Source organism: Urocampus carinirostris, chromosome 13 (genome assembly GCF_059441175.1).
Source record: "Urocampus carinirostris isolate Australia breed hairy pipefish chromosome 13, RoL_Ucar_1.0, whole genome shotgun sequence".
Classification (NCBI taxonomy): domain Eukaryota; kingdom Metazoa; phylum Chordata; class Actinopteri; order Syngnathiformes; family Syngnathidae; genus Urocampus; species Urocampus carinirostris.
The window spans coordinates 39,295,020-39,321,662 of NC_142361.1; the positions used below are offsets into that span (position 1 = coordinate 39,295,020).

A 26,643-nucleotide genomic window follows, 5' to 3' on the forward strand; every position below is an offset into this window, starting at 1 on the left:
ATAATGTTACTCTATGTTCTAGGAAAAAAAACATTTTGATTAAATGTATTTTTTATACAACTTTAGCCCTTACGGTCGTTTTCTATTCTATGCACCTCAAATTAATTTTGAAGGAGGGATGCACCTGAACCGGAACAGGATCGGGACCCAAATGCGTGACATTTCTCACAGCCTTTTATTTCTCGAGAAATGGGGAGTCATGCACGTTAGGCAGCAGTCTGGAGTGGAATGATAGGAAGCCAGAGGCTGACGAGATCGATTCCAATTGCCCGAGCAGATATCGGACGGATGGGGTCGATACCGGACAGGACGGGACAGACAGGAATAATATCAAAACTGGATATCAAAATTAAACAGGACAAACTAGACGGGAATGAAACTGGAAATTTATATTAAACAACGGGACAGTCAGGATTAACATCAAAACAGGATATCGAAATTAAACAGGACGAACTTGAGGGGAACGAAACTGGACACCGAATTTAAACAGGACAAAATAAACGGTAACAATACCGGACAGGAAATACCAACAGGAAACAAACCCACGTCTTGCGGGGCAGGGGTTCGTTGACTGACTGACGAAGGACGAGTGAGAACACCTAGCTTAAATAGACGGAAAGCCAATCTGTCAACAAGCCGCAGCTGGTGCCACATGGGCGGGGCCAATTGGGCGCCATGGCAACAGTGACAGGTGCACCCTATAGTGCGAAAAATACTGTTTTGCATTTCACGTTTCTTTGGTTTTTAGGTGAAACAGGAATTTCAATCCATCCCTTCATCCATTATCTGCACCGCTTATCCTCAGTAGGGTCGCGGGGGGTGCTGGAGCCCATGAAACAGGAATTTAAACCAATATATTTCCTTTAATAGACGTTTTTTTTAAAACATGTTGTTTTTCTTTGTCTCCTTGCAGATCTCACTACATTGTGTTCAATGCCTCAGTACTCTACCTCCAGATCGTTCGTCCTCTTTTGCAGCCGGGGCGGTGCGGCCATCTTGTATCTTCCCTCAGGCAGGTGGTCAAAAGTCTGGAATTGGTTGCAGACAAGGACCATAGCTGGAGAGCAGAACTCATGATGCAAGTGGTACCCTTTACACTTTTAAGGTTTTTGATGTATTTGCAGGGATAGCATCCATCCATTATCTGCACCGCTTATCCTCAGTAGGGTCCCGGGGGTGCTGGAGCCCAATCCAGCCATCTCCGGGCAGTGGGCAGGGGACACCCTGAACTGGTTACCAGCCGGTCGCAGGGCACACAAGGACAGACAATTTGTTTGCTCATTCACACCAAGGGACAATTTGGACCGGCCATCCATCCATCCATCCATTATCTGCACCGCTTATCCTCAGTAGGGTCGCGGGGGTGCTGGAGCCCATCCCAGCCATCCTCGGGCAGTGGGCAGGGGACACCCTGAACTGGTTACCAGCCGGTCGCAGGGCACACAAGGACAGACAATTTGTTCGCTCATTCACACCAAGGGACAATTTGGACCGGGCATCCATCCTATCCATCCATTATCTGCACCGCTTATCCTCAGTAGGGTCGCGGGGGTGCTGGAGCCCATCCCAGCCATCCTCGGGCAGTGGGCAGGGGACACAGGGACAGACAATTCGCTCACTCATTCACACCTAGGGACAATTTGGAACTGAAATGCATGTTTTTTGAAATGTGGGAGAAAACCGGAGTGCCCGGAGGAAACCCACACTAGCACGGGGAGAACATGCAAACTCCGCACAGGAAGGTTGGTAGCTGGATTTGAACCCATGACCTCAGAACTGTGCCGCACACGCGCTAACCACCGCGCCGCCGTGCAGGGATAGCATAGAAAGCTAATGAAGCTGCATTCTTTATGTTGCAACAGCATTGTGGCTCCCCAATTAATGGGCTTGTTTCTCATCTAATAGAGCGAGGAAGCTGATGTAAGCTGTCTCCTGTATATGAAAAACACCTCGGGTTCAAATGCTAATTTTGTTTTGGGATAGCAAAAACAATGTCGAATTTGTGTGGCGTTGGGTGTGATGTGACTTTTAATCACAATGGTTCCATTTTTGATGTTAATGCAATGCCAGGTATGCTGTATAATTTCTTGTTAAAAGTGAAATGCTGACACAGGACAAAATCATTTTAGTAGAAACAGAAAACTTATAATGGACTCGCAAAATGGGCTGTTAGAAAGATTGGATTCTGCTGCTTGAAGCGGTCTGTGTTTGGGAGTTTCACTACCCAAAATGATGCTTGCATTGGGGCGGCAGTGGCTCAGGAGGTAGAGCGCTCGTCTTGGGATCAAGAGATCGCAGTTCGAATCCCGGCTTCTCCGTGTTACATGACGTCGTTGGGCGTCACCCCAAGATATACGCAGAGACGAAATATGGCAGAGAGGGAATGCTCCACATACAAATAAACATGACTTGACAAAGGTAAATGATTTCTTGAGTTTCTCCACATAGAAGCTATATTGCTAAGTCACAATTCTTTTGATTGTAGTCCAAGGAACACACTTCAATTGAGGCGGCAGTAGCTCAGGAGGTAGAGCGCTCGACTTGGGATCAAGAGATCGCAGTTCGAATCCCGGCTCCTCCGTGTTACATGTCGAGTGTCCTTGGGTAAGACACTGAACCCCTAATACCCCCAATAAGCAGGTTAGCATGGCCGCTATTGGGAAATGTGAAGCACAATATGAAGCGCTTTGGGAAGTCTTGACTTGAAAAGCGCTATAGAAATGCAGATCATTTCATTTCATTCAGTAAAAAACAATCATGATGACTGATTAATTGCACCTGTGTCGGCTCAGTGGCTTCCTGATTGGTTCCCCGTCCTATCTAAGCTGAGTCCTGTCACTCACCTGTTGTTAGTCCGTCAGCGAACCTCTGTTTCTACAAGGCAAGCACTTTGACTCTGACTCCCGTCCGTCCCGCTTTTTGCACCCGTCCGTTCCTGATCTCCCCGTTTGTCTCCGGCTACAATCTGTTTTTTGACCCCGACTGCGATTGCTCTCCCGTCCTGGCTTACGACCGGTTTTTAAACCCGACCACGTTTTTGCTCTCCTGTCCCGGCTATCGGCCCGTTCTTTCCGTCCTCGACACCGCCATCTCCCGCTCCGGAAGATCCACTTCTGTATTCGGAACACGATCCAATTGTGTGAGCGGCTTGCTTCCTGCGTCCAGCGAGCACTGGATCGCGACGCTGTCCTTCCTTTTTCTATCAGTAAACTTGTGGCTAACGTTACGCATTTGGGTCCCGATTCCGTTCGTCGTGACACAAACATTGATTTGGAATCAAAGTATCATAACAAGGTTAATAAAAAAAAAAACTTGCTTGCGAAGTTTGTACTGATTTTACTTACCGTACATTCTGGACTATAAGCCGCTACTTTTTTCCCAAATTTTTAACCCCGCGGCTTATTCAGAGATGCGGCCAATTTATGTCATTTTTCTAAGGTAAGATTTAGACCGGTGAAATATATGTGCCGAGGAAGATCACTACTTATGAGCGTAAACATACTCTCGTCGTGCAAATTGCACAAAACTGGCTCATGATGCAGTCACTACATCAATGACATCATAATGACATATTTTCTTTACGACATTGAGAAAGATAACTTAGATGTCTTTACCAATAAGGAAGAAGCGGGTGGTCTGCCATGATTCTTTTGATTATGGCTTTAATTTCCTTTACAGACTGATCAGCAGTTATGCGAGTGTGTTACTAGTAGCGTGTTGCTACCTGTCACAGTCACGGTTTAGGATGAAAGTTATATTATTATTATTATTAAAGCTTTGAAAACCCTCTCGATGTACCGTCTTTCTTTGTCTTTCTCAAGGTTTCTCTTTTCTCCTCACACTGAGGTTATTGAGTTTTCCTTGCCCGCATGCTGGTTTAAGATCAGGTAATTGTGTAATTTTGTAACTGTAATCCTGTGCAGTCCTATGAGACATTTTTGTGATTAAGGGCTATATAAATAAATTTGACTTGACTTGACTTAAATATGTGTAATATGTATTTGCAACTGTATATTTTTGTAATGTATTTATTTGTATTTATTTGAGACCCTTATTCTGCACGAGCAAATTAAAAAAGAGGGGCGGAGCAAACGCCAACACGGATGGGAAAGTGGGGACCGGTAAAAGTGAGTTTTTGTGGACACGTCGGACAATAATGAATATATATTTTTCCCACCCTTACCTTTGGAAATATACACTTTTTTCCCTTGGATTACTATCAACAGGCACCTAGAATCTGCAGGTCTGCAACAAATTTTAAGTACCAATATCATTTTGCGTTCATTTTGGCAGCTATGAGTTTTGGACTGTGTGCTTCAATGGAGGACAGTTAGTTTCAATCGCGGGACTTGAAGTTTGGCTTGGATTAATCTCGGTTTTGTTTGGTGTGGGTTCGTGCGGCTTATATACAGGTGCGGCTTGTGTATGGACAAAATCAGGTTTCCTCTTAAAATGTGCGGCTTATAATCAGGTGTGTTCTATAGTCCGAAATGTACGGTAGTTGGTATTGCGGGTGCCTTGACAAGAAACCTAGATAAAGACACTTGCCTGCATTTGAGCCTGCTTTGTTTTGTTTTTGGTCCGTTTGTGTGTCGGACAACTTTTCTTTCTCAATTAGAGTGACAGATCGTCTACGCAAATAAGTTCCAACTTCCTGCTTCCCGACCCGTTTCAAGACAGTCCCGTTCCGTTTCTTGACATTGCTGTATACTTCTGTCCAGGTACCTGGTTGACTCTCTTTTGGATGCTGGAAAAAGTGATGATGCGGCAACTTATGCCAGACTCACTGAGGAATTCATCAGAAAACACTGCCCGCATCTCAACTCAAATGTATTTCGATTACAGGTATGTTGTTATATGTTTTACACATAAAACATCCATCCATTATCTGCACCGCTTATCCTCAGTAGGGTCGCGGGGGTGCTGGAGCCCATCCCAGCTATCTTCGGGCAGTGGGCAGGGGACACTCTGAACTGGTTGCCAGACAGTCGCAGGGCACACAGGGACAGACAACTCGCTCATTCACACCCAGGGGCATTTACTCACTCGCTCATTCACACCTAGGGACAATTTGGACCAGCCAATTAACCTGATATGCATGTTTTTGGAATGCGGGAGGAAACCAGAGCGCCCGGAGGAAACCCACGCAAAACTGGGGAGAACATGCAAACTCCACACAGGAGGTTCGATCTCATGACCTCAGAACTGTGCCGCACACGCACTAACCACTGCGCCGCCGTGCTGCCCGACTTCAAACATCACGATATAAAACTGTTATTTATTTTGAAGCATCAACAATAAGTGGGACACAATCGTGAAGTGGAACACACTTTATTGGATATTTTAAACTTTTTTAACAAATAAAAAACTATAAAATGATTCAGCCCCTTTACTTTCAGTGCAGCAAACTCTGTCCAGAAGATCAGTGAGGATCTTTGAATGACTCAATGTTGATCTAAATGACTAACAATGATAAATGGAATCGACCTGTTTGTAATCAAGTCTCTGTATAAATGCACCTGCTCTATGATCGTCTCAGAGGTCTGTTTAAAGTGCAGAGAGCATCATGAAGAACGAGGAACACACCAGGCAGGTCCAAGATACAGTTGCGGAGAAGTTTGAAGCTGGATTTGGATACAAAAATATTTCTCGGGTAAAAACAGGGGTTGGAGACTACGCGCTACAATAACAGCCGAACTATTGACACACACTGCTCACTCGATATGGAGTTTCTAGCAGTATCGTGCACACCCTTCTATGTACCGGGAGAGTTAACTGTGGTCTTTGTGTTTGCTGTTTACTTTACACCGCTAACCGTTTCACCGGATGCTAACGTTAGCATAGCGCTAAATCCCCTGCCCGCGGCTATCAATAAACAGCAGCTTACACACCCCAACGGAGCTTTATCGTCGACGGCGACTTTAATCAGGCATGTTTATGGACTGTACTCCCAAATCCATTCAATTGTGGACTGAGAAATTTGGAAAAAACACTGGACTATGTGTAATGTAAGATCAAACATCAAACATTCCGGTTGTATCCAGCAACTCTGTTTGTCCCTCACCCCCCTCAACATCTTTTTTGCCGTTCCATGTATTCAGTTACTCCCCAAGCCTGCACAAGATTTAGTCATTTTATTCCTATTTAGTTTCTTTTGTCTTCTATTAGCATATTTGGTATTGGAGTAATCCAAAAGTAAATGAAAGTAATCAAGTTAAAGTAACCCTACCCAACCCTGAGTATAGGTGATAGGAATGAGTGAAGAGGTGTTGTAAAAGGATAGTGGGATGTTTAGACGTGTTCTAAGGGATGAGCAGGGCACCTGTATGATGCGGGAGGGGTAAACCAGCGAAAGCTGTCGGGCCCTGCTGTTGAACAGAAGAGTGTGTTGTGTCACCCTGACCCGAGTGACTCGGCCGCTTTCTTGTGTCCCGTTTCATCTGGAGGGACGAAAGCATGACATACTTAAGTGCTGAGGTGCCTAACTTGTTTGGGTGTTTGGGCATGGTCAATTTTTTGTGTTTTTTTGCTACTTTTTCCTTTTTTTTTTTTTGTATATGTGTTTGTCTTGCTGTTGGTCACCCCTCTTGAGGGATATGACCAAGGTAGGTAGGTAGGTAGGTAGATAGATAGATAGATCATTTATTCATCCCCGTAGGGAAATTCACACTTCCAGCAGTCTACCCTGTTGTTTATTAACAGATTAACATGATGCTTGTAGCGGAGTGGATGACATCACACGCTAGTCCAAAAAGTTCAACATCCTTGCGGCAGATGGAATCTTTTTGCCCAAGGATACACCACCTCGTGTTAGCGAGTCCACCTCCACTCCGATTCCCGCAGGCTTTCGTGCCTCTGTATAGCGTCGCTGAAGCCGGATAGCTCCGGGTGGCTACACGTTAGCGTCCGGGATGCTAAACGTGTGCCACGTTTCCGTAAAAACACAGCAACTGCACTCCCTGTGCGCTTCGATGTTTTTCGCCAGCACAGCCAGTTGGTCTTATTTGGTAGTGATTTCACATTTACCATGATTACGGACGGTACCGAAGACTTATAACGCCGCTTAGCTAGCTCCGGCTCTTCTTCCAACGATAGGCCCCCTCATCACGCCGGTGTTGGAGAAAATGCAGGTTCGATCATCGTTTAAGTCTTCTCTTACGTGATTTAATCAAGTACACGGAGGCCTGCCATGAGGGGGAGCTCTTTATTGCGTCATCCCAAAGAACTCAGAGAACTCCAGACGTAACAATGCTTTTATAGCTTCAATTTGAGTACAACCCAAGAGGCGGCGGAGATCTCACGTAACAACAAGGAAGATGCTGTCGTACCCTTATTAGGACATGTTGTTCGCCTCAGTTTGCTCAGAGAGTCCTCGAAGGTCCCATGCCCTTTTAAGGCTGCCAAGGACCTTCCAGAAATGATGTCAACATTCTCTCACAACTGTAAGCAAGTCTTTCTACATTTCTAAATGTATGCAGATCCATTCTACAAATGCAAGTATATTTTCCACAACACCGGCACGAGAATTCTTCAGGGCAAGGAGTTGATTCCTCAGATAAACGTATTTTTGAGCGCTAAAACCCATGTCCATCGGATAGAAAGTAATCCAAAAGTGTAGTTATCAAACGGGAAGAAAAACACCGAAGATAGTAGCAGACAATAAAACAATAAATCACAAAAAAGTGTGAGATAACAGGGGAGCTGCTGGAAAAGGCAGCCGCTCGGTGGCTGCTATAGACAGATAGATAGATGAATAAAACATTTTACCGAAAAAGACAAGAGTTTAACCTCGTCCAATAATAGTGACGCTTTGGAATTGCAATTTTAGCTCAAATGAAACGTTACGAAACAGGGCTGCAAAACCTACACACCTCTCAGCTGGTATTTTGGACTGTGAGAAAGCAATCGGAGTTGTCTGGAATTGAAAAGGCGCATTCTGCAGATGGCGTGTTACGCGTTCTCCCACTGATGTTCAATTAGAATTCGATCGGGGCTCATAAAATGCCTCTTGAAATTACCCCGATGCTTCGTTCTTTGCCGTTCCCTTGTGTTTTCATTTGCGGTTTGCGACACATTTCTTTCTCTCGAGAATCCACCGGTAGTATTTTAAGAGATGGAACCTTCAAATATATTTGCACACAACTCCACTTTATTTACTCAGCACTTCAAGTCAAACATTACTGCGTATAAAATGTGAAAATACTACGACAAACAAAGCAGTAAATACTAATAAATAACCTAAAAACAGGAAATAACACAAAGCACTTCTTTTTACAGGCCCTGTGGATTTATGTTTATCATATCACGCCATTTTACTAGTACTAGTACTACTAATACTTATGCTACTCATATTAATCAAATACTAATACCTCTATTTAATGACTTATTTGTAATTAACTTCTTAACATAGGGATCCCTATCTTGAATTCAAAATCCCAATACCAAAAAATAAAATTTAAAAAACTGTGTTACAGCCGAAATGTGTAAAACTACTATTAATTCCCCAAATAATCAAGACTTAAGTTAATGGAAATATTTAGGAGAGCAAGGAAAGCACTTTTGACTTTGGGTCCCATTTTGATCCCGAACTGTTCCTGTATCCTGCCTGATTCCGTCCCCTGTTTTGGGTATCGATCCCCGACTACGCTTTGTTCTCCTGTCCCAGCTACAAGACTTGTTCCGATCTCCCACCTCGCTCTGTTCTCCCGCCCCGGCTACCCGACTTGTTCCGATCCCCCACCTCGCTCTGTTCTCCCGTCCCGGCTACCCGACTTGTTCAGATCTCTGAACATGCTCTGTTCACCCCGTCCCGGCTACCCGATTTGTTCCTTTATCCTAAACACACTTACATAGTATTGATTCTGGAAATTTACACTCACATCTACACGATTCTGTCACTTGCCCGCTAATTGCCTTCACCTGTGCCCCAGCTGCCACTCGTTCCCTAATTATCTGTCTCCCTATTTAAGCACTTCCTTCTCGTTCACTCTTGGTCAGTCCGTCAGCGAACCTCAGCGCATGCAAGGCGACCACTTTTCACTTTGGCTCCTTTTTTGATTCCCTTCCTGTATCCTGCCTAATTCTGTCCCCTGTTTCCGGTATCAATCCCCGACCACGATCTGTTCTCCTGTCCCGTCTACCCGACTTGTATTGATCCCCGACCACGGTTCGTTCTTCTGTCCCGGCTACCCGACTTGTTCCAATCTCCCACCACGCTCTGTTCTCCCGTCCTGGCCACCCGACTTGTTCAGATCTCTGAACAGGCTCTGTTCCCCCTACCCAACTACCCGATTTGTTCCGATCACGCTTCATTCTCCCATCCCGGCTACCCGACTTTTTGATCCACGACCACGCTTAGTTCTCCTGTCCCAGCGACCCGACTTGCTCCGATCCACGATCACGCTCTCTGCCTTGCAACCTGTCATCGGCCTCAGAGCTTCCTGTTCCACCTGTCCAGCGCGCACCAGATCACTGTCTTTTCCTCTCGCCCTGACTTCCCCAATCCCTTCATAAAGCATTGTGTGAAACATCACGCATTTGGGTCCATTGCTTGTTCCGGTCGTTCATTGATGATATTTGTGACTTATGCAAACTAATCTTTAACTTTTTTGCCGTAGGTGTGGCACAACCTGTCAAAAAGAGAAATCCTCCTCAAAAAAAGCCGACAGTCTACGACTTTAACTGTTATTTACAAAATGATTCAATTTAGAAGGTAAGGAAACCTGGTCCATAACTATTTGGTTTGTGTGTCTTGTTATTCCCGTCCTCTCTGCATATGTTTTTTCTTAAACTTAAGACTATGTACAGTTATCCCTCGGTTATCGCGGTTAATGGGGACCGAGACCACCCACGAAAACTGAAAATCCGCGAAGTAGCGGCGCCCCTTCAAAAATGCTTAAAAAAACGTATACAGGTATACAGTATACCCCCCCCTGTATACAGTACACCATATAGAATACGGCTAGAGAGAGAGTGAAATTCATGTTATAAAAAAAGAAAATATGTTGTATGTACACGGAATAGGACTGCGGCGAAACCACTACGAACCATTACGTATGATTGTATTAACCGCTCTCAACCACATGCAGCCATCGCAGCTTATTTGGCTTGTTAACACTACCGGTTACATATTGAAAATAAAAACGCTGAAAATGTGATATTGGATGAGTGTTTGTGAAGCGTTTTGGGAAACAACAGTTAAAAAAAATGGTCTGTGTTCATTTGAATGAAAGTGAAAGAGCTACCTTCTGACAATAACAACATACTTTAGCGAGCGGCATCGAACGGCTTGTACAACAAATACAGGAAACCACCCACAATTAGCCGTGTTTAGGTAGGACAAACAACCGCTCGCTTTTGGTATAATAAAGTCAAACTTGAGATGAAATGTGACAGAAGAGAATATACCGTATTTTCCGCACTATAGGGCGCACCGGGTTATAGGGCGCACCCCCAAAAAATAGTTTTTGGTCCTATATCTTCCATAGATAAGGCGCACCCGATTATAAGGCGCTACAATGGGAACGTCGACAAAACAGTCAGATGGTTCAGTCCAACTGATTACCCCCTTAACATTCCCAAAGCTTGCAAAGAAGCAAATACGTGTCGTAGACACGTGTCGATGCGGTGTCCGTACGATGTCACTCAAATGCATCGTTCCATCATTCGGAAGGTTAAAGTCTTGGGATTCAAGAAATGCCAACCATTCCTTAGTTTCTATTTTCTTTTTCGCTCGCAACTTTACTGTGCATATGACAATAAACACTTGGAATTGAGTTGAATTCACTCAACATCAAGATCTTTCTAAAACAAGATACCGGGAAAATATAAAGCCGCGTAACTCACCTAAGTTCTCACGTTCAATAATGATACGCAATCATGGTCTTATTACAACCGTGAGTGAAGTAAATCCAGGAGAGTAGACTATTTACAAATACAGACTAATGAAACATGTTCTTTATGGCGTCGTTTAGCAAGCTTGCTACGCCATTGCTAAACTCGGCCGATTGCAGGGTTTGTTTTGGCCATCTAGCCAATCCGAGGCTCCGAATAACTTCAGCCAATAGTGATCGATTCAAATGATGATTGACACATTGGTTAGCCAATGAAACGCCGGTATATAAATCCCAGCATACACCGCGGACTACTCCACGTTCGGGGTAAAATCGAGTCGGCGGCTGTTGAGTAAGTTGCGAGACCTTGCGAATTTAATATTGAGCCATATATAAGGCGCACTGTGTTATAAGGCGCATGGTCAGCTTTTTAAAAAAAATAAGACTTTTAGGTGCGCCTTATAGTGCGGAAAATACGGTACTTACGTTGCCGAGGTCCTCCATGATAAACAGCGCCACATAAGAAGGGGGTGAGGTGGGAGCAGTTGAAGGGGGGGTTGGTGAGCGAAACGGTAACTCACCATGACTAAGCATTGTGTCAGGGCCTCCCCCTCCCCTTCACAATAAGAGTGTCCACACCGTGTCCTCAGTTGACATAAGCCCGCGCTTGCTCAAGTCAATAAATGCTTTTATTGAGAAGCTAAGGTATAAATTTTAGACCTGCGAAGCTCTGAACCCGCAAAAGTGGAACCGCGAACTAGCGAGGCTCCACTGTACTTTAACATTAATTTTATGTCCAAAACGATTGTTCTAGTGATGTTTTATCAGATATTACAGTTTTAACTATATATGACCTTAATGTCTGACTGTATTGTAATTCCTTTTGTATTTTGATAATAAATAAACATATTCACCGCCTGTTATTCTATTTAATACACAAAACTGTACATGAGATATTGATGATTTCATCTAAAACCCCTGTGATAGGTGGTTGGGAGAAATCAAAGAGGAAGAACTTGCAAAGAAAGACTTGAATGAACTTGAGGAGATCTTCAGTTTACTGGGGGACTCCACAAAAGCTTCTCTTCGAACACCCATCCCGCCAGCTAACAGGTACGTAAGCACTACCTCAAAAGTAGAGTAGGTACTATTCTGTCTTTGCATACTTCGGTACAGTTAAGCGGATGACTCAGGAGCAATGTTCCCTGTCATTTTCCAGGGGTGTGAGCGTTCACACAAAGTCGGTGAGAAACGCTTGAAACAACAGTGAGCAACCGTAATCCCAAGTGTGGCGAGATAATTAATGGTCAAACATGTCCAAAACTTGACATCACGTTACATTTTGCTGAGTTTCCGGCAATGCAAAATGATTTTTCTCTTTTGAATGAATTGACTCATGTACTAGTGCAAAGGTTGTACGGCCTACAAACGTCGTTTGTTTTTACAATTCTTTCACAAGATATCCATTTCTTTTTATTTCCTGATATATTTTGTCGCATAATATTCACATTTTTGGGGGCTTATTTCGTCGGTTGTAAGATACAGAACTGTACTTCCTCACATTTTTTAGCGGAAGTACAATGTTGGCAACAAGATTCACTTGATATCATTGGAAATTATTTGAATGCAACACAAACCTTGTCATTGTGTTTATTTTTTCCGAGCTGTTACTTTTTTCTTTTTGTTCTCTATTTACTTTTTTCCTACATTTCATTCTTTTCTTTTTTTCTGGCTTTTTTCTAAATTTTGCCTTCTTTTTTTTCTCTTCCTTTTGTTTCTTTTTTTCTCAGCTTTTCACGACTTTTTCATTTTGGTATTTTTTTTCTTTTTTGTTCTATTCCCCCCTTCCTTCAAGTCATTTTGTGCACAATTCTATATAATATTTGGTCATGTCGGGATTAAGGAAGCAAAAACAACCTGAAGAGCCGATTAGGACCCGAAAGAGCCGGTTCCTTTTAGTGAGCCGAGCCGAAGAAGCCGGTTCTCGACAAACTCTACTAACTCAACTTCGTTCTACTCTGACTCGACTTCAAAATACCGCATTTAGGACACAACGTCAGGGGAACCCGTGTATTTTGACCTTCATGCACTGTAACTTTGACTTAAGTCGCTTCGTAATTTTGAGCTCTCATTTTTGTGCGCTGGCTAGATTTTCTTGTGCGCTGAGAATGTGCGAACAGTGCGCGATTGCGCACGCGCGCAGCTTAGAGGGAACACTGCTCAGGGGCTATAGTAACCTTTTTTTCTGACAACTATTAACACACAATCACATCCTGAAGACATCGTGCTGAAAAGTTTTAGTCTTTTTACAAAGATATTGTCATTTCTTACACATGGTTTAATGTAATTTACTGTTTATTTTCATTGTTTTTAAAATTCTGTTTGCTCCCCATGTGAATCTATTTTGACTTTTTAAAACCTACAAAGAAATTACTTAGGATGCCAGGGTTGGGTTAAAATTACTTTTATTTTGCACAGTTTTTCGTCATTTTTACTGTTATGGAGTGCGTGTGCACTGTTGCGTCATTGTCACTTTTGTTGTGGATTAAGCAGCTTTGGGGATGACAACAGACATTTGGCAGGATGTTATGAGAGAATGTTGATACAAGACATCACAAGTTGACTAAGCGAGTCGATTCAGAGAAAAAAACACTTTTGGTTCCGAGAAAATTACATGATCTTGTTGAACACAGTATAAATGCCAGCATCTCTTGGACAAATTTCTAACGTGGATGCAATCAAGAGCGTTCCCTCTCTGCCATATTTCGTCTCTGCGTATATTTTGGGATGACGCCCAACGACGTCCTCTCCAAAACTTTTTCATAATCATGTTGCAGTTCTTTGATACCCACACCCTTAAGGATTGATCTGCTTTTAGTAAACTATGTGATTTTAACAGAAAGAGAGGGTTCAGGAGAGGACTTTTAAGTCAAGTAGCCCTTAGTCCCAAAGAGCTGCACAGACTATTGCAAACCACAGACTAATATGACACCATCCCCTGATCTGGAACCAACATGACGGCAAGGAAAAACTCAAGAACTTCAACATGAGAACAATGAAGAAACCTTGGGAAGGGACTGCACATGAGGTTATCCCCCTTACAGGATGACCAGGCTGCAATGGATGTTGCAATAATAAATAATAAACAGATATTGTCAACATAAAATATAGGTTATTCATATGCTATTGAATAGAAGTGTGTTTTAAGTTGAGATTTAAACATTTCCACTGAGGTGAGCGTTCTGCATTGAGGCACCCTGGCCCCAATTGAGAACGCTCTCCAACCTGCAGATTTCTTCTTGGCTCTTGGGATCACTAGTAAACCAGCATTTTCAGAGCGAAGGCTCCGGACCGGGACATACGGGGAAATTAAATCTGAAAGATATGAGGGAGCAAGTCCATGCATGATTTTGTATACTACCAACAGAACCTTAAAATCACATGTTAAGCTAAAAGGGAGCCAATGCAGGTTAGCTCAAATCAGGGTCATGTGATCAAATGTTCTTGTCTTGGTTAAAAGTCTTGCTGCAGCATTTTGTACCATCTGAAGGCTCTTGATTTTGGACTTCGGGAGACCGGAGAGTAGTGCGCTACAGTAATCAAGATGGGAGGTAACAAACGCGTGAATTATAATCTCCGCATCCAACTGAGACAGCATAGGGCGGATTTTAGCAATTTAGAACCGGTGGTTAGATTTTTTCATCTTGAGAATTTTAATGGTCCTCTCCTGTTCTCTTTGCAAACTCAAAAGTCATTCATTTATTCTTGTTTCGAGTACCGTATTTTCCGCACAACAAGGCGCACCGGGTTATAGGGCGCACCCCCAAAAAATAGTTTTTGGTCCTATAGTTTCCATACATAAGGCGCACCGGATTATAAGGCGCTACAATGGGAACGTGGACAAAACAGTCAGATAGTTCAGTCCAACTTATTACCCCCTTAACATTCCCAAAGCTTGCAAATGTGTAGAATTTGTCCAGACTTACAAATACCTGGGTGTGCAGCTGGACAACAAACTGGACTGGACTGCCAACACAGAAGCTCTATGTAGGAAAGGGCAAAGCCGACTTGACTTCCTCAGAAGGCTGGCCTCCTTCAACATCTGCAAAAAGCTCCTGAAAATATTCTATGAGACAGTAGTGGCAAGCGCCCTCTTCTATGCGGCAGCGTGTTGGGGAGGCAGCGTCAAGAAGAAGGATGCCTCTCGTCTCAATAAACTGGCTAGGAAAGCGAGCTCTGTTGTGGGCAAAGAGCTGGACAGCCTAACAACAGTAGCTGAGAGACAGGCACTGAAAAAGCTGAGGTCAATCATGGACAATCCATCGCATCCGCTTCACAGCATTATCTCCGGACAGAAGAGCAGTTTCAGTGATAGACTGCTGTCACTGTCTTGTACTACGGACAGACTGAAGAGATCTTTTCTTCCTCATGCCATGAGGCTCTTTAACTCCACCCGGCAGAGTAAAGGCCCACATTAAACCACACCACCTACATTGGATATTACCGAATCTTACTGCATTATGTATTCTGTGTAGCACTATTTAGTTACTCTATATAACATGCTAAAGTGGGCATTTGCACGTCACACTGGGTATTTGTATATTGTATTCTTTTGGCTTTATTATTGTATTGTTCTCAGCTCAGGGATGCTGCTGGAAATGTGAATTCCCCTTAGGGGATGAATAAAGTATCTATCTATCTATCTATCTAAGACGCAAATACGTGTCGAGAACACGTGCGGATGCGGTGTCCGTACCATGTCACCAAACAAACATTTCTTAGTTTCCATTTTTTTTTTTTGCTGGCAACTGTGTGGACAGCAAAGTAAGAATTTGATTGTGCAGGGAAACGGGGTTCTTTACTGTGCATATGACAATAAACACTTTGAATTGAATTTAGTTTAAAAATAGACTCATCACAGAAACATCAAGATCGTTCGAAAATAAGATACTATAGCTCACCTAAGTTCTCTTGCAGCCATCACGTTCAATAATGATACGTAACCGTGGTCTTCTTACAACCGTGAGTGTAGTAAATCCAGGAGAGTCAAATATTTACAAATACTGAATAGTAAAAAATGTTTTCTCTATGCCTTAGTGCAACCCAACCTGTGATTCACATTCATCTTTTTCGGCCAATTGCAGGCTTTGTTTCGCCCCTTTAGCCTATGCGAGCCTGGAAATGAGCAAAAGGATCCGCCCCCTTTACCTCCGAATAACTTTAGCCAATAGTGACTGATTCAAATGATGATTGACACATTGGTTAGCCAATGAAACGCCGGTAAATAAATCCCAGCATACACCGCGGACGACTTCGCCTTCGGGGGAAAATCTAGTCGGCGGCTGCTTGCCTTAGTTGCAAAACTTTGCGACTAAATATTGATCCATAAATAAGGCGCACTGTATTATAAGGCGCATGGTCAGCTTTTGAAAAAAAATAAAGGCTTTTAGGTGCGCCTTATAGTGCGGAAAATACGGTATTTATTTATATATGAACTCTTCACCTTCTGTTACAGAGTGTCCTTTCTCTTGGAACTGGCTCTGCTGTCTTTACAAGCCAAGAATCACAAAGTGGCTGCAAAATGCTTAAAAAAGCTCAAGTCGGGAGGGGAGACTGTAAGTGTTAAATGTACTCCTTGAAGAAATAGCCTTGAAAAGAAGATGCACATTAATAAACATGTACAATATGTGCCTCTTTATGGGGAAGTCTCAACAAAACGTTAATGTTGTTTTTCCTCATAGAAAGGTGATGATAAGAAACATTCTACACTGCCATACATATCCATTTGTTATGTACCGTAAATTCCGGACTATAGAGCGCACCTGATTATAAGCCGCACCCACCACATTTTAAGAGGATAACCGCTTTTGTACTTACACAAGCCACACCTGTACATAAGCCGCATGCGCCCACATCATAACATGTAGCCCAATCACAAAATTAACCCAAACTTAACCTTAATTAACCTGAGTCCCGCGATTGTAACTAAATATAAAGTCCACAGTCCAAAAACCACAGCCGGCAAAGTGAATGGAAAATTATACCGGTACTTAAGGTTTGATGCAGACCTGCAGAGTCCGGGTACCCGTTGAAACTAATCCAAGGAAAAAAAGTCTATATTTCCAAAGGTAATGGTGGGAGAAATATATATACACTATTGTCCGCCGCGACAACAGGTCTCACTCACCTTTACCCCACTTCCCATCAGCCCGGGTTTGTTCCGCCCCTTTTTTTTAAATTCGCAAAACATATCAGAATAAGTGTCTCAAATAAATACATTACAAAAATATACAGTTGCAAATACATATTACACGTGGTTACACATATTTACAAAGAAAGACGGTACACCGAGAGAGTTTTCAAGGCTTTAATAATAATATTATAACTTTCATTCCAAACCGTGCCTGTGAAGGGTAGCAAAACGCTACTAGGAACACGCGCGCAACACAGCAAATGGGTGTGTTAAAAAAATATACGGTACTTGCAGAAATCACAGTAAACCGTCCTCATCTTCCTCCTTATAACTGACGTCATCAAAGTTGTCTTACCAAGTATGGGAAAGAGACCTTGTCATATAGATGTCGTCCCACGCTTCCTTATTCAAAAACACGCTAGCAACACACTCGCAAAGTCAAGTTTACGTGCGGTAGCTCTGTTTCCTTCTTTATCGGACTGCTCGATTGCTCTTAGCTTGAAAGCTGCGTCATGTGCCTTTCTTATTGCAATTTACATGGTGAGGATGTGTCTATGCTAGTTTAAATTGTGCACAAGCTAAGAAGTTGCAGTCTTCTTCGGCGCATATATTCCACCGGTCTAAATCTTACCTTTTGTACTCGAGCGCCGCTGGCGGCCGTTAGAAAAATGACATCAATTGGCCGCATCACTGAATAAGCCGCAGGGTTGAAGGTTTGGGTAAAAAGTAGCGGCTTACAGTCCGGAATTTACGGTATACATAAATAGCTGCTCGAGTTTCCGTTCCTTATTGCATTAACCACTAAACCTTGAATTGCTCTCTCCCTCTAGAGTATCGGTGAACAAATAATAATGGAGTGTGTCAACTGTGAAATAAACCTACGGAAGAAAGAGACCAAGATAAATGACTATTCCAAAGCCAGCGTGGAGGTGCTCCATCATCAGACACATCACAGGACATATTATTAATCAAAGAGTAACTTTCAGTCGTTTGATCAGCGATTCAAAAGTGAATCATTTTTACCTTGGTGGTTTTTGTCCCTGAACTTTAGCTAAATGGACGGTCATTCTTACTGCAAATTTCATTTACAGTCGCAGTGTTCATTTGAGCTGTGAAAAGTGATGGGTCCCGGGGACTCGAAAATCTATGGGTCCCAACAGAGATCTATGGCTCCCGAAAATTTAGTGTGCTCCATGCCCTTACAAACTGTTGTATTTTCCCTTACAAAACATATTTATTGATGTAGTTTAACATGTTATATTGTACATGTGTTTCGTTACATCATATATGTTGTTAATGAACATTTTGTTGTGAGACACTGAGTTGCTCGACATGATTCAGATTCAGATTCAGATCTACTTTATTGTCATTCTAGTACACGTGTATACAGAACGAAATGTCGATACATCTGACCCGCACAGTTTCCTTGAATGTACAGATATAAGTAAAAGTTGTATTGTATTATGGCTACGTATAGTATTTTACAATAGTGCCGATAGTGCAAGAGGAGTAGCTAACCGGATGTGCAAAATGGGCAGTCAGGTTAACAAGTCAGGTAAACAGTAACATTAACACTGTAACAATAACGCTGTAAGTACAATAGTGCAGAGAGCAAATGTGCAAGGAGTGGCAAGCTATAAAGAACTGCCAGTAGTGCAAAAAGTCAGATTAGCAGCCTTTTAGATTTCGGTTAACTATATGTTAGATTGACCATTTAACAGTCTAATGGCCAGGGGGACTAGACTACTGCGGAACCTGGTGGTCCTGCACCGCACACTGCAGTACCTCTTCCCAGAGGCTAGCAGAGTGAACAGTCCATGATGGGGGTGAGAGGGGTCCCCGATAATGTTCTTAGTATGGGATAGGCAGCGCTTCTGGCCAATGTCCTGAATGGAGGGAAGTGTAGTCCCGATGATTTTCTCTGCTGTCCTCGTTACCCTCCTCACACTACCCCAGTCGGTAGCGCTGCATCCTCCACACCACACAGAGATACAACTGGTCAGGATACTCTCTATGGTGCCCCTGTAGAATGTGATGAGGGAGGGTGGGGGTTTATTATAAAAAAAAGTTCAAAAATGAAGTCGCTTGGACGTTCACTGTAGAAGGAAAAAATACATGCAAATAGAATTAAGTAGAATATTACATTTTCTTATTCAAATTATTCATTCATTTTCTGCATTCAATTATTGTTGGTAGTATACTGATTAAAAGGGATCACCACAAACCTGTTTTTTTTTCATTTTCTCCTTTTATACTTCCTTTTTTTCTTAACTTTTTTTATATAACATTATCATTCGTAATAAAATGCATCAAAGCAAGTGAGCCGTTTGAGAGCCGGCTCTTTAATGAGTTGAGCCGAAAAAGCCGGTTCTCTAAAAAGAGACGGAATTTCACTACACCACTCGAACCCGAGATCGGCGTGCAGACGAAAACTCGAACAGCGAGACCAAAACAACAATGGCGGATCTGCCTGACAAAAAGTTTGGATTGCGGTAAATCTTTGTTAAAAAATGATAATGACAATTTGGTGTCAAAAAAGTTGCGTCCCGGGGACGCACGTTGATTTGACACGATGCGTCCCCAGCAAAAATAATGCGTCCAGGACACAGGGACGCGGGCAAACCAGAACACTGCAGTCGTATGCAAAAGTTTGGGCACCCCTGATTATTTTCAAGGTTTCCCTTTTCAAACGATTGGTTGTTCGGATTAGCAATTTCAGTTAAATATATCAAATAGCCGACAAACAAAGTGACATCTGAGAAGTAAAATCAAGTTCATAGGATTTACAGAAAATTGCAATCATTACTTAAACAAAAGTAAGCAGGTGCATACATTTGGGCATCCTAACCGAAAAATGACATCAATATTTAGTAGATCCTCCTTTTGCAGAAATAACAGCCTCTAAATGTCAAGTCATGTTTATTTGTTTGGCCCTTAATCACAAAGAGTCTCAAAGGGCTGCACAGACCACAGATTATTTTCAAACCACAGACTATTATTTCACCATCCCCTGATCTAAAACCTACATCAATAGCAATAATTACTTAAACAAAAGCAGGCAGGTGCACAATTTTACAAAATATTTGGTCATGTAGGGATTAGGGAAGCAAAAACAACCTGAAGAGCCGTTAGGGACCCGAAAGAGCCAGTTCCTTTTAGTGAGCCGAGCCGAAGAAGCCGGTTCTCAACCAACTCTACTAACTTTACTCAACTTCGTTCTACTTCGACTCGACTTCAAAATACCGCATTTAGGACACAGTGTCGGGGGAACCCGTGTATTTTTAACTTCATGCACTGTAACTTTGGCTTAATTGGCTTCTTAATTAGCAATTTTGAGCCCTGATTTTTGTGCGCTGGCTAGATTTTCTTGTGCACTGAGAATGTGCGAGTAGTGCGCGCAGCTTAGAGGGAACATTGATCAGGGGTGCCCAAACTTTTGCGTAGAATAGAATAGAATATACCTTTATTGTCATTGTTACAAAATGAGTTGAACATATTGTGACAACAGAATTGGGCGTGGCACTCCAGTTTCACATTTAACAGTGAGGACTTTTTATCAAATAATACAACTAATGGGATCCTCAATGTTGAGGGTAGTGCATTTATAGGGGCGGCAGTAGCTCAGGAGGTAGAGCGCTCGTCTTGGGATCAAGGGATCCCAGTTCGAATCCCGGCCTGCCTGTGTTACATGTCGAATTGTCCTTGGGTAAGACACTGAACCCCTAATACCCCCAATAAGCAGGTTAGCGCCTTACATGGCTGCAAGGCCGCTATTGGGAAATGTGGAGCACATTGTAAAGCGCTTTGGGAAGTCATTGACTTGAAAAGCGCTATAGAAATGCGGATCATTTCATTTCATATGTTGTTTTTTTTCATCCCAGGCTCGTTTAAAGGCGATAGGAAAGCTAAACCAGTGTCTGCAGGCTGCTGTCAGAGAAGGGGACCCTCAAGCCGTGCAGGCGGTCTGTGCAACCCAGTGGAGTTTTTGTCTTCCACTCTTGCAGCATAATCTCCGCAGACACGTCAAGGCACCTTTATCACGGGTGGCCCATGCATTAGAGGACATGAATTGGTAAAATATGGCATTGATTTTTTTGTGTTTTTGATTTTGGATGTAGTGTGCGCAGGGTTGGGTAGGGTTACTTTAACTCGATTACTTTTAATTACTTTTGGATTAAATAGGGTAATATGCAATGTGGGGGTTTGGTTGAATGTGGGCTTTTACTCCCCCGGGTGGAGTTAAAGAGCCTCATGGCATGAAGAAGAAATGATCTCCTCAGTCTGTCCGTGGAATCGTTAACTTTAAGCTATTATTTCATATTTTGGCAAGAAAAAACCCTAAACAGACATACAAAGTATAATTGCATTGCAGTAATAAGAACATAATATTTTTATATTTGTTGCTAGCTTGCCTGAATGTTAACTGAGGGGTGTTAGCTAACTTAGCAGGGAAGTTTGTGTCTGGTGAGGCCAGGGTTGGGTAGGGTTACTTTAACTTGATTACTTTCAATGACTTTTGAATTACTCCAATATGAAATATTCTAATAAAAGACAAAAGAAACTAAATATGAATAAAATGATGACTCACGAAACGTGGTAAGCTTTCTCTCCTGGCTTTGATCTCTTTGATCTCCGGCAAAACTAACATCAAATGCCACAGAAACAAAATGAAAATAAATCCAAACAGCTTTTTGCCGTTCCATGTATTCCGTTACTCCCCGAGCCTGCACAAAATTTTGTCATTTCATCGATATTTAGTTCCTTTTGTCTTTTACTAGCATATTTGGTATTGGAGTAATCCAAAAGTAATTGAAAGTAATCCAGTTAAAGTAACTCTACCCAACCCTGCATAAAGGCAGAACATAAAACAGTAACAAGTCCATGTGCCATAAAGGCAGGGTTGGGTAGGGTTACTTGAACTGGATTACTTTCAATTACTTTTGGGAATACGCCAATACCAAATATGCTAATAAAAGACAAAATGAACTAAATATGAATTAATTGATGACTCACAACACGTGGTAAGCTTTCTCTCCTGGCTTTGATCTCTTTGATCTCCGGCAAAACTAACATCAAATGCGGTACCAGCTCGGTAGCCTAGATGGTAGGGCGCCCGCTTTGAGACTGGTAAGTCGCTGGTTCAAGCCTCGACCGAGTCATACCTAAGACTTACAACATTGGTACTCATTGACACCGGCTGAGACGCATTGGACTGATTGCTCTTGGAGTACTTAAGTGCGCTCCTTTGTACTGTTCGTTGCTGGAACTTTTGTTAAACCTGGTTAAACTCCATGAGACTTCTGTTAAAACCTGTTAAATGCCTAGTTCTGCGAATCTGCCCGTATTTGATCCTGTTTTGTTTTTGGTCTGATCCGTTTGTTTGTTTTTGACAACTTGTCTTTTGTTTGGATTTCTAATCCACTCCGCGACCATGGATCCCCAGATCGAGTGTGCGCACCCTTCTCATCTTTCCCCCAATAAATTGGGAGTACGTCTACGCGAATGGGTCCTTTTTTCCTGTTTCCCGCTCCGCTTCCGCCTTTTTTTTTTTTTTTGGAACAATTTTATTGACACTTTTAACAGCAAAAAAACAATGTGAGGCTTGGCAAAGTATCCCGGAAAAACGAAGCAGCGTCAGCCATGCCAGGCAACTTGGGGACATTAGGGGTCAGTGTCTTGCCCAAGGACACTTAGACATATAACACGAATCGAACTTGCGAACCTTTGATCCCATGTCGAGTGCTCTACCTCCTGAGCTAATGCTGCCCCGAGGAGTCTCAAAGTATAAATGCCAGCATCTCTTGGACAAATTTCGAACGTGGATGAAAGAACGGATGCAGTCGAGCGTTCCCTCTCTGCCATATTTCGTCTCTGCGTATATTTTGAGGCGACGCCCGACGACGTCCTCTCCAAAACTTTTTCATAATCATGTTGCAGTTTTTTGATACGCACACCCTTGCTTCGTGTCACCAATGCTTCGTGACATCTATCATATATGCTGTCTTTCATTTCTTTTCTTTGACCAGCAATTTATTTTTTCCAGCTTGCTGTTCCCAGTTCGATGTCAGGTCCACGCAGAGCTGGCAGTGACCGAAGAAGAAGACGGACTCCTTGAGGCTTCCATGACTCACCTGACCAAAGCCATGCAGCTGGATAACGGCACACAAAAAGAAAGGTTGTCGTCAGCTTTCCATCTCCTGCAGCTCAGGAGAAACCTTTATCAAACGCCCTCTCGGACCGAGGATAAAGCCGCCATGCTTATGCAGCAGGTTAGCAGAATATTTTGTCACGCTTTTTTTGAAGCTGCGTGAATTTTTTTCCCATAAAAGGATGCTCGTCACGTTTATTAGGAAGTAATGGAGGCGAATGCAATGAAATCCATACCTTTGCCCGTAAATCACACAATCTATTAAGACAGTTTGATTGGTGGTGCTTGAATGAAATTGTTTTATGGAACAACATTAGTCATTGTTTTGAGGGCGGCAGTAGCTCAGGAGGTAGAGCGCTCGTCTTGGGATCAAGGGATACCAGTTCGAATCCCGGTTCGTCCGTGTTACATGTCAAAGTGTCCTTGGGTAAGACACTGAACCCCTAATACCCCCAACAAGCAGGTTAGCGCCTTACATGGCTGCAATGCCGCTATTGGGAAATGTGGAGCACATTGTAAAGCACTTTGGGAAGTCATTGACTTTAAAAGCACTAGAGAAATGGAGATCATTTCATTTCATTTTTTTCATTTAATTGTTGCTGCATTTCAACGCTAGCTGCAGTTTAGGTCAAAACTATTTCTTCTAAAACAATATTGCGGATTCTTTTTGCTGGGATACTTTGCCAAACAATTCATTCCATTGACTTATTGTGACAACCAGTGTTCCCTCTAAGCTGCGCGCGTGCGCAATTGCACACTGCTCGCACATTCTCACCGCACAAGAAAATCGAGCCAGCGCAGATAAAATGAGGGCTCAAAATTGCTAATTAAGAAGCAAATTAAGTCAAAGTTACAGTGCATGAAGGTAAAAATACACGCTGTGTTCTAAATGCGGTATTTTGAAGTCAATGTCGAGGTAGAACAAAGTTGAGTAAAGTTAGTAGAGAACTGGCATCTTCGGCTCGGCTCACTAAAAGGAACCGGCTCTTTCGGGTCCTAAACGGCTCTTCGGGTTGTTTTTGCTTCTTTAATCCCAACATGACCAAATATTATGTAAAATTGTGCACAACATGACTTAAAGGAAGGGGGGCATAGAACAAAAAAGAAAAAAAATACCAAAATGAAAAAGTAGTGAAAAAGCTGAGAAAAAAAGAAACGAAAGGAAGAGAAAAAAGAAGGAAAAATTTAGAAAAAAAGCCAGAAGAAAAGAAAAGAAAGAAATGTAGGAAAAAAGTAAATGGAGAACAAAAAGAAAAAAAGTAACAAAAAAGTAGAAAAAAAGAAAACGTTTGTGTTGCATTCAAATAATTTCCAATTATATCAAGTGAATCTTGTTGCCAACATTGTACTTCCACTAAAAAATGTGATTAAGTACAGTTCTGTATCTTGCAACCGACTCAATAAGCCCCCAAAAATGTTCATATTATGCGACAAAATATATCAGTAAAAAAAAGAAATGGATATCTTGTGAAAGAATTGTAAGAACAAGAAAAATCTTATTTGTTGCGCAAACATGTAAAACCACATACATTAGTTTTCACAGTCACAACCCATCAAAGGAACAGCATTGCAAAATCGATGTTTTGATTCATTTTAGTGTGGTCCGGTTTTATCCCGGTCTGGTTCTGTTCCCTTATAAACAGAAATAGACCAGTCTTGAATTAAGTACCGTATTTTCACGACTATAAGGCGCACCGGGTTATAAGGCGCATCCTCCAAAAAATGTTAAATATCATTAGGAAGGTTAAACTCTTGGATTCAAGAAGTGCCAACCATTTCTTAATTTCTATTTTCTTTTTCGCTGGCATCTGTGTGGGCAGCAAAGTATACATTTCATTGTGCAGGGAAACGTGTTTTTTTACTGTGCATATGGCAATAAACACTTTGAATTGATTGAAATGAATTTAAAAATAGACTCATCACAGAAACATCAAGATCAGTCTGAAACAAGATACTGGGAAAATATAAAGCCGGGATGGGATAGCTCACCAAAGTCATCTTGCAGCCATCACATTCAATAATAATACGCAACCATGGTAGAGTGTAGTCAATCCAACCGTGTCAAATATTTACACACCAAAACACGCAATAATGCCGACAAATATTAGAAAAAAATCCCCCAAGGAGCATCTGCATCGATGGACGTTTCCTGTTGCTAGGTGTCTGTTTAGTCCCATAATTCCCGTAAATACAGACTACAGTAGTAAAACATTTTTTCTCCATGCCGTAGAGCAACCGAACGTGTGATTCACATTCATCTTTTTCGGCCAATTGCCGACTTTGTTTTGCCCCGCTTTAGCCTATCCAAGCCTTAAAATGCTAAATAGGACCCATCTCCTTTACCCCCAAATAAGTGACCGATTCAAATGATGATTGACAAATTGGTAAGGAAATGAAACGCCGGTATATATATCCCAGCATACACTGCGGACTACTTCGCCTATGGGGGAAAATCTAGTCGATGGCTGCTCGCCTTAGTTACGAAACCTTCCGACTCAATATTGATCCATATATAAGGTGCACTGTATTATAAGGCGCATGGTCAGCTTTTGAAAAAAAAAGAAAGGCTTTTAGGTGCGCTTTTTAGTGCAGAAAATACGGTAATGAATTTCCTAAAAAAATTACTTTCAATATTGTGAAAAATTGAATTTCACTTTTGGTTATTCAGCTCATTTTCTTCCATTGACGGCCGTAAACGTCAACAATCCATTTTGAATTGTCCTAAAGTAAAGTCGTTAAAATTGTTCTACGTGTTATCATTTTTTTCCAGAAATTATCAACAGTTTGTAGTTTGGACACCAAATCTCCTTTTTTTTTCTTCCAGGTCAAGGACAGGCAGCCTCAACAGAACACAGATTGTCGCCCCTTACTCCTGACTGTGGGTCAACTTTTGGCCCCTGCTGATTTTCAGATGGTGCTCAATGCGGACAGCATTTCAAAAAGTACAAATTTGACATTCCATTCATATTTACAAAGTTGTAAAAAGATTTACAGTGGAACCTCGGTTCTCGACCATAATCCGTTCCAGAACCCTGTTCGAAACCGATTTGTTTGATCACCGAAATCATTTTTCCCATTAAAAATAATGTAAATCGTTTTAATCCGTTCCAACACCCTGAATGTTTACCTTGAATGTTTTAACGTAAACATAAAGCTAACCCGGGTTAATCGTACGTGCGCGTTATCGTAATCTACCGTACGAAAGATGACGCTAACATGAACGTGTAAAAATTTAAAAAACAGGTCGTTTACAAGTCATTTAGCACCCGGGTCTCCACAACAAGTGGTGAGCGGTTCATTGGAAAGGGGGCTCCGTTCCAACACCCTCAATGTTTAACGTAAACTTAAAGCTAACGTTTGCGTTATCGTAATCTTATGAATAGGATTTCTTACCTTTGTGGTGGTCAGCAGAAGGCGCTCGCACACCTCCTTCATATTTGGCTATTATCTAATCTCATTAGCTGCACCGC

The 26,643-nt window shown here is 42.3% G+C and overlaps 1 protein-coding gene across 4 annotated transcripts in view; it reads left to right on the forward strand.

The window, feature by feature from the left end:
• Positions 1–26,643, forward strand: part of cfap46 (cilia and flagella associated protein 46) — a 135,772-nt gene that overhangs the window by 8,190 nt on the left and 100,939 nt on the right. For 3 of the 4 annotated variants that reach the window (XR_015852520.1, XM_088351619.1, XM_088351620.1), the window contains exons 6-14: positions 914–1,078; positions 4,722–4,845; positions 9,618–9,712; positions 11,820–11,945; positions 16,348–16,447; positions 17,856–17,954; positions 20,907–21,097; positions 23,069–23,294; positions 25,998–26,115. Coding sequence is in view for 3 of the 4 variants with exons in the window: in XM_088351619.1 (XP_088207745.1) it covers positions 914–1,078; positions 4,722–4,845; positions 9,618–9,712; positions 11,820–11,945; positions 16,348–16,447; positions 17,856–17,954; positions 20,907–21,097; positions 23,069–23,294; positions 25,998–26,115 (1,244 nt within the window). In the remaining variant the exon portion in view is untranslated. Of the gene's footprint in view, positions 1–913; positions 1,079–2,512; positions 2,605–4,721; positions 4,846–9,617; positions 9,713–11,819; positions 11,946–16,347; positions 16,448–17,855; positions 17,955–20,906; positions 21,098–23,068; positions 23,295–25,997; positions 26,116–26,643 lie in introns of those variants that run through there. The other variant, XM_088351621.1, reaches the window with a different exon arrangement.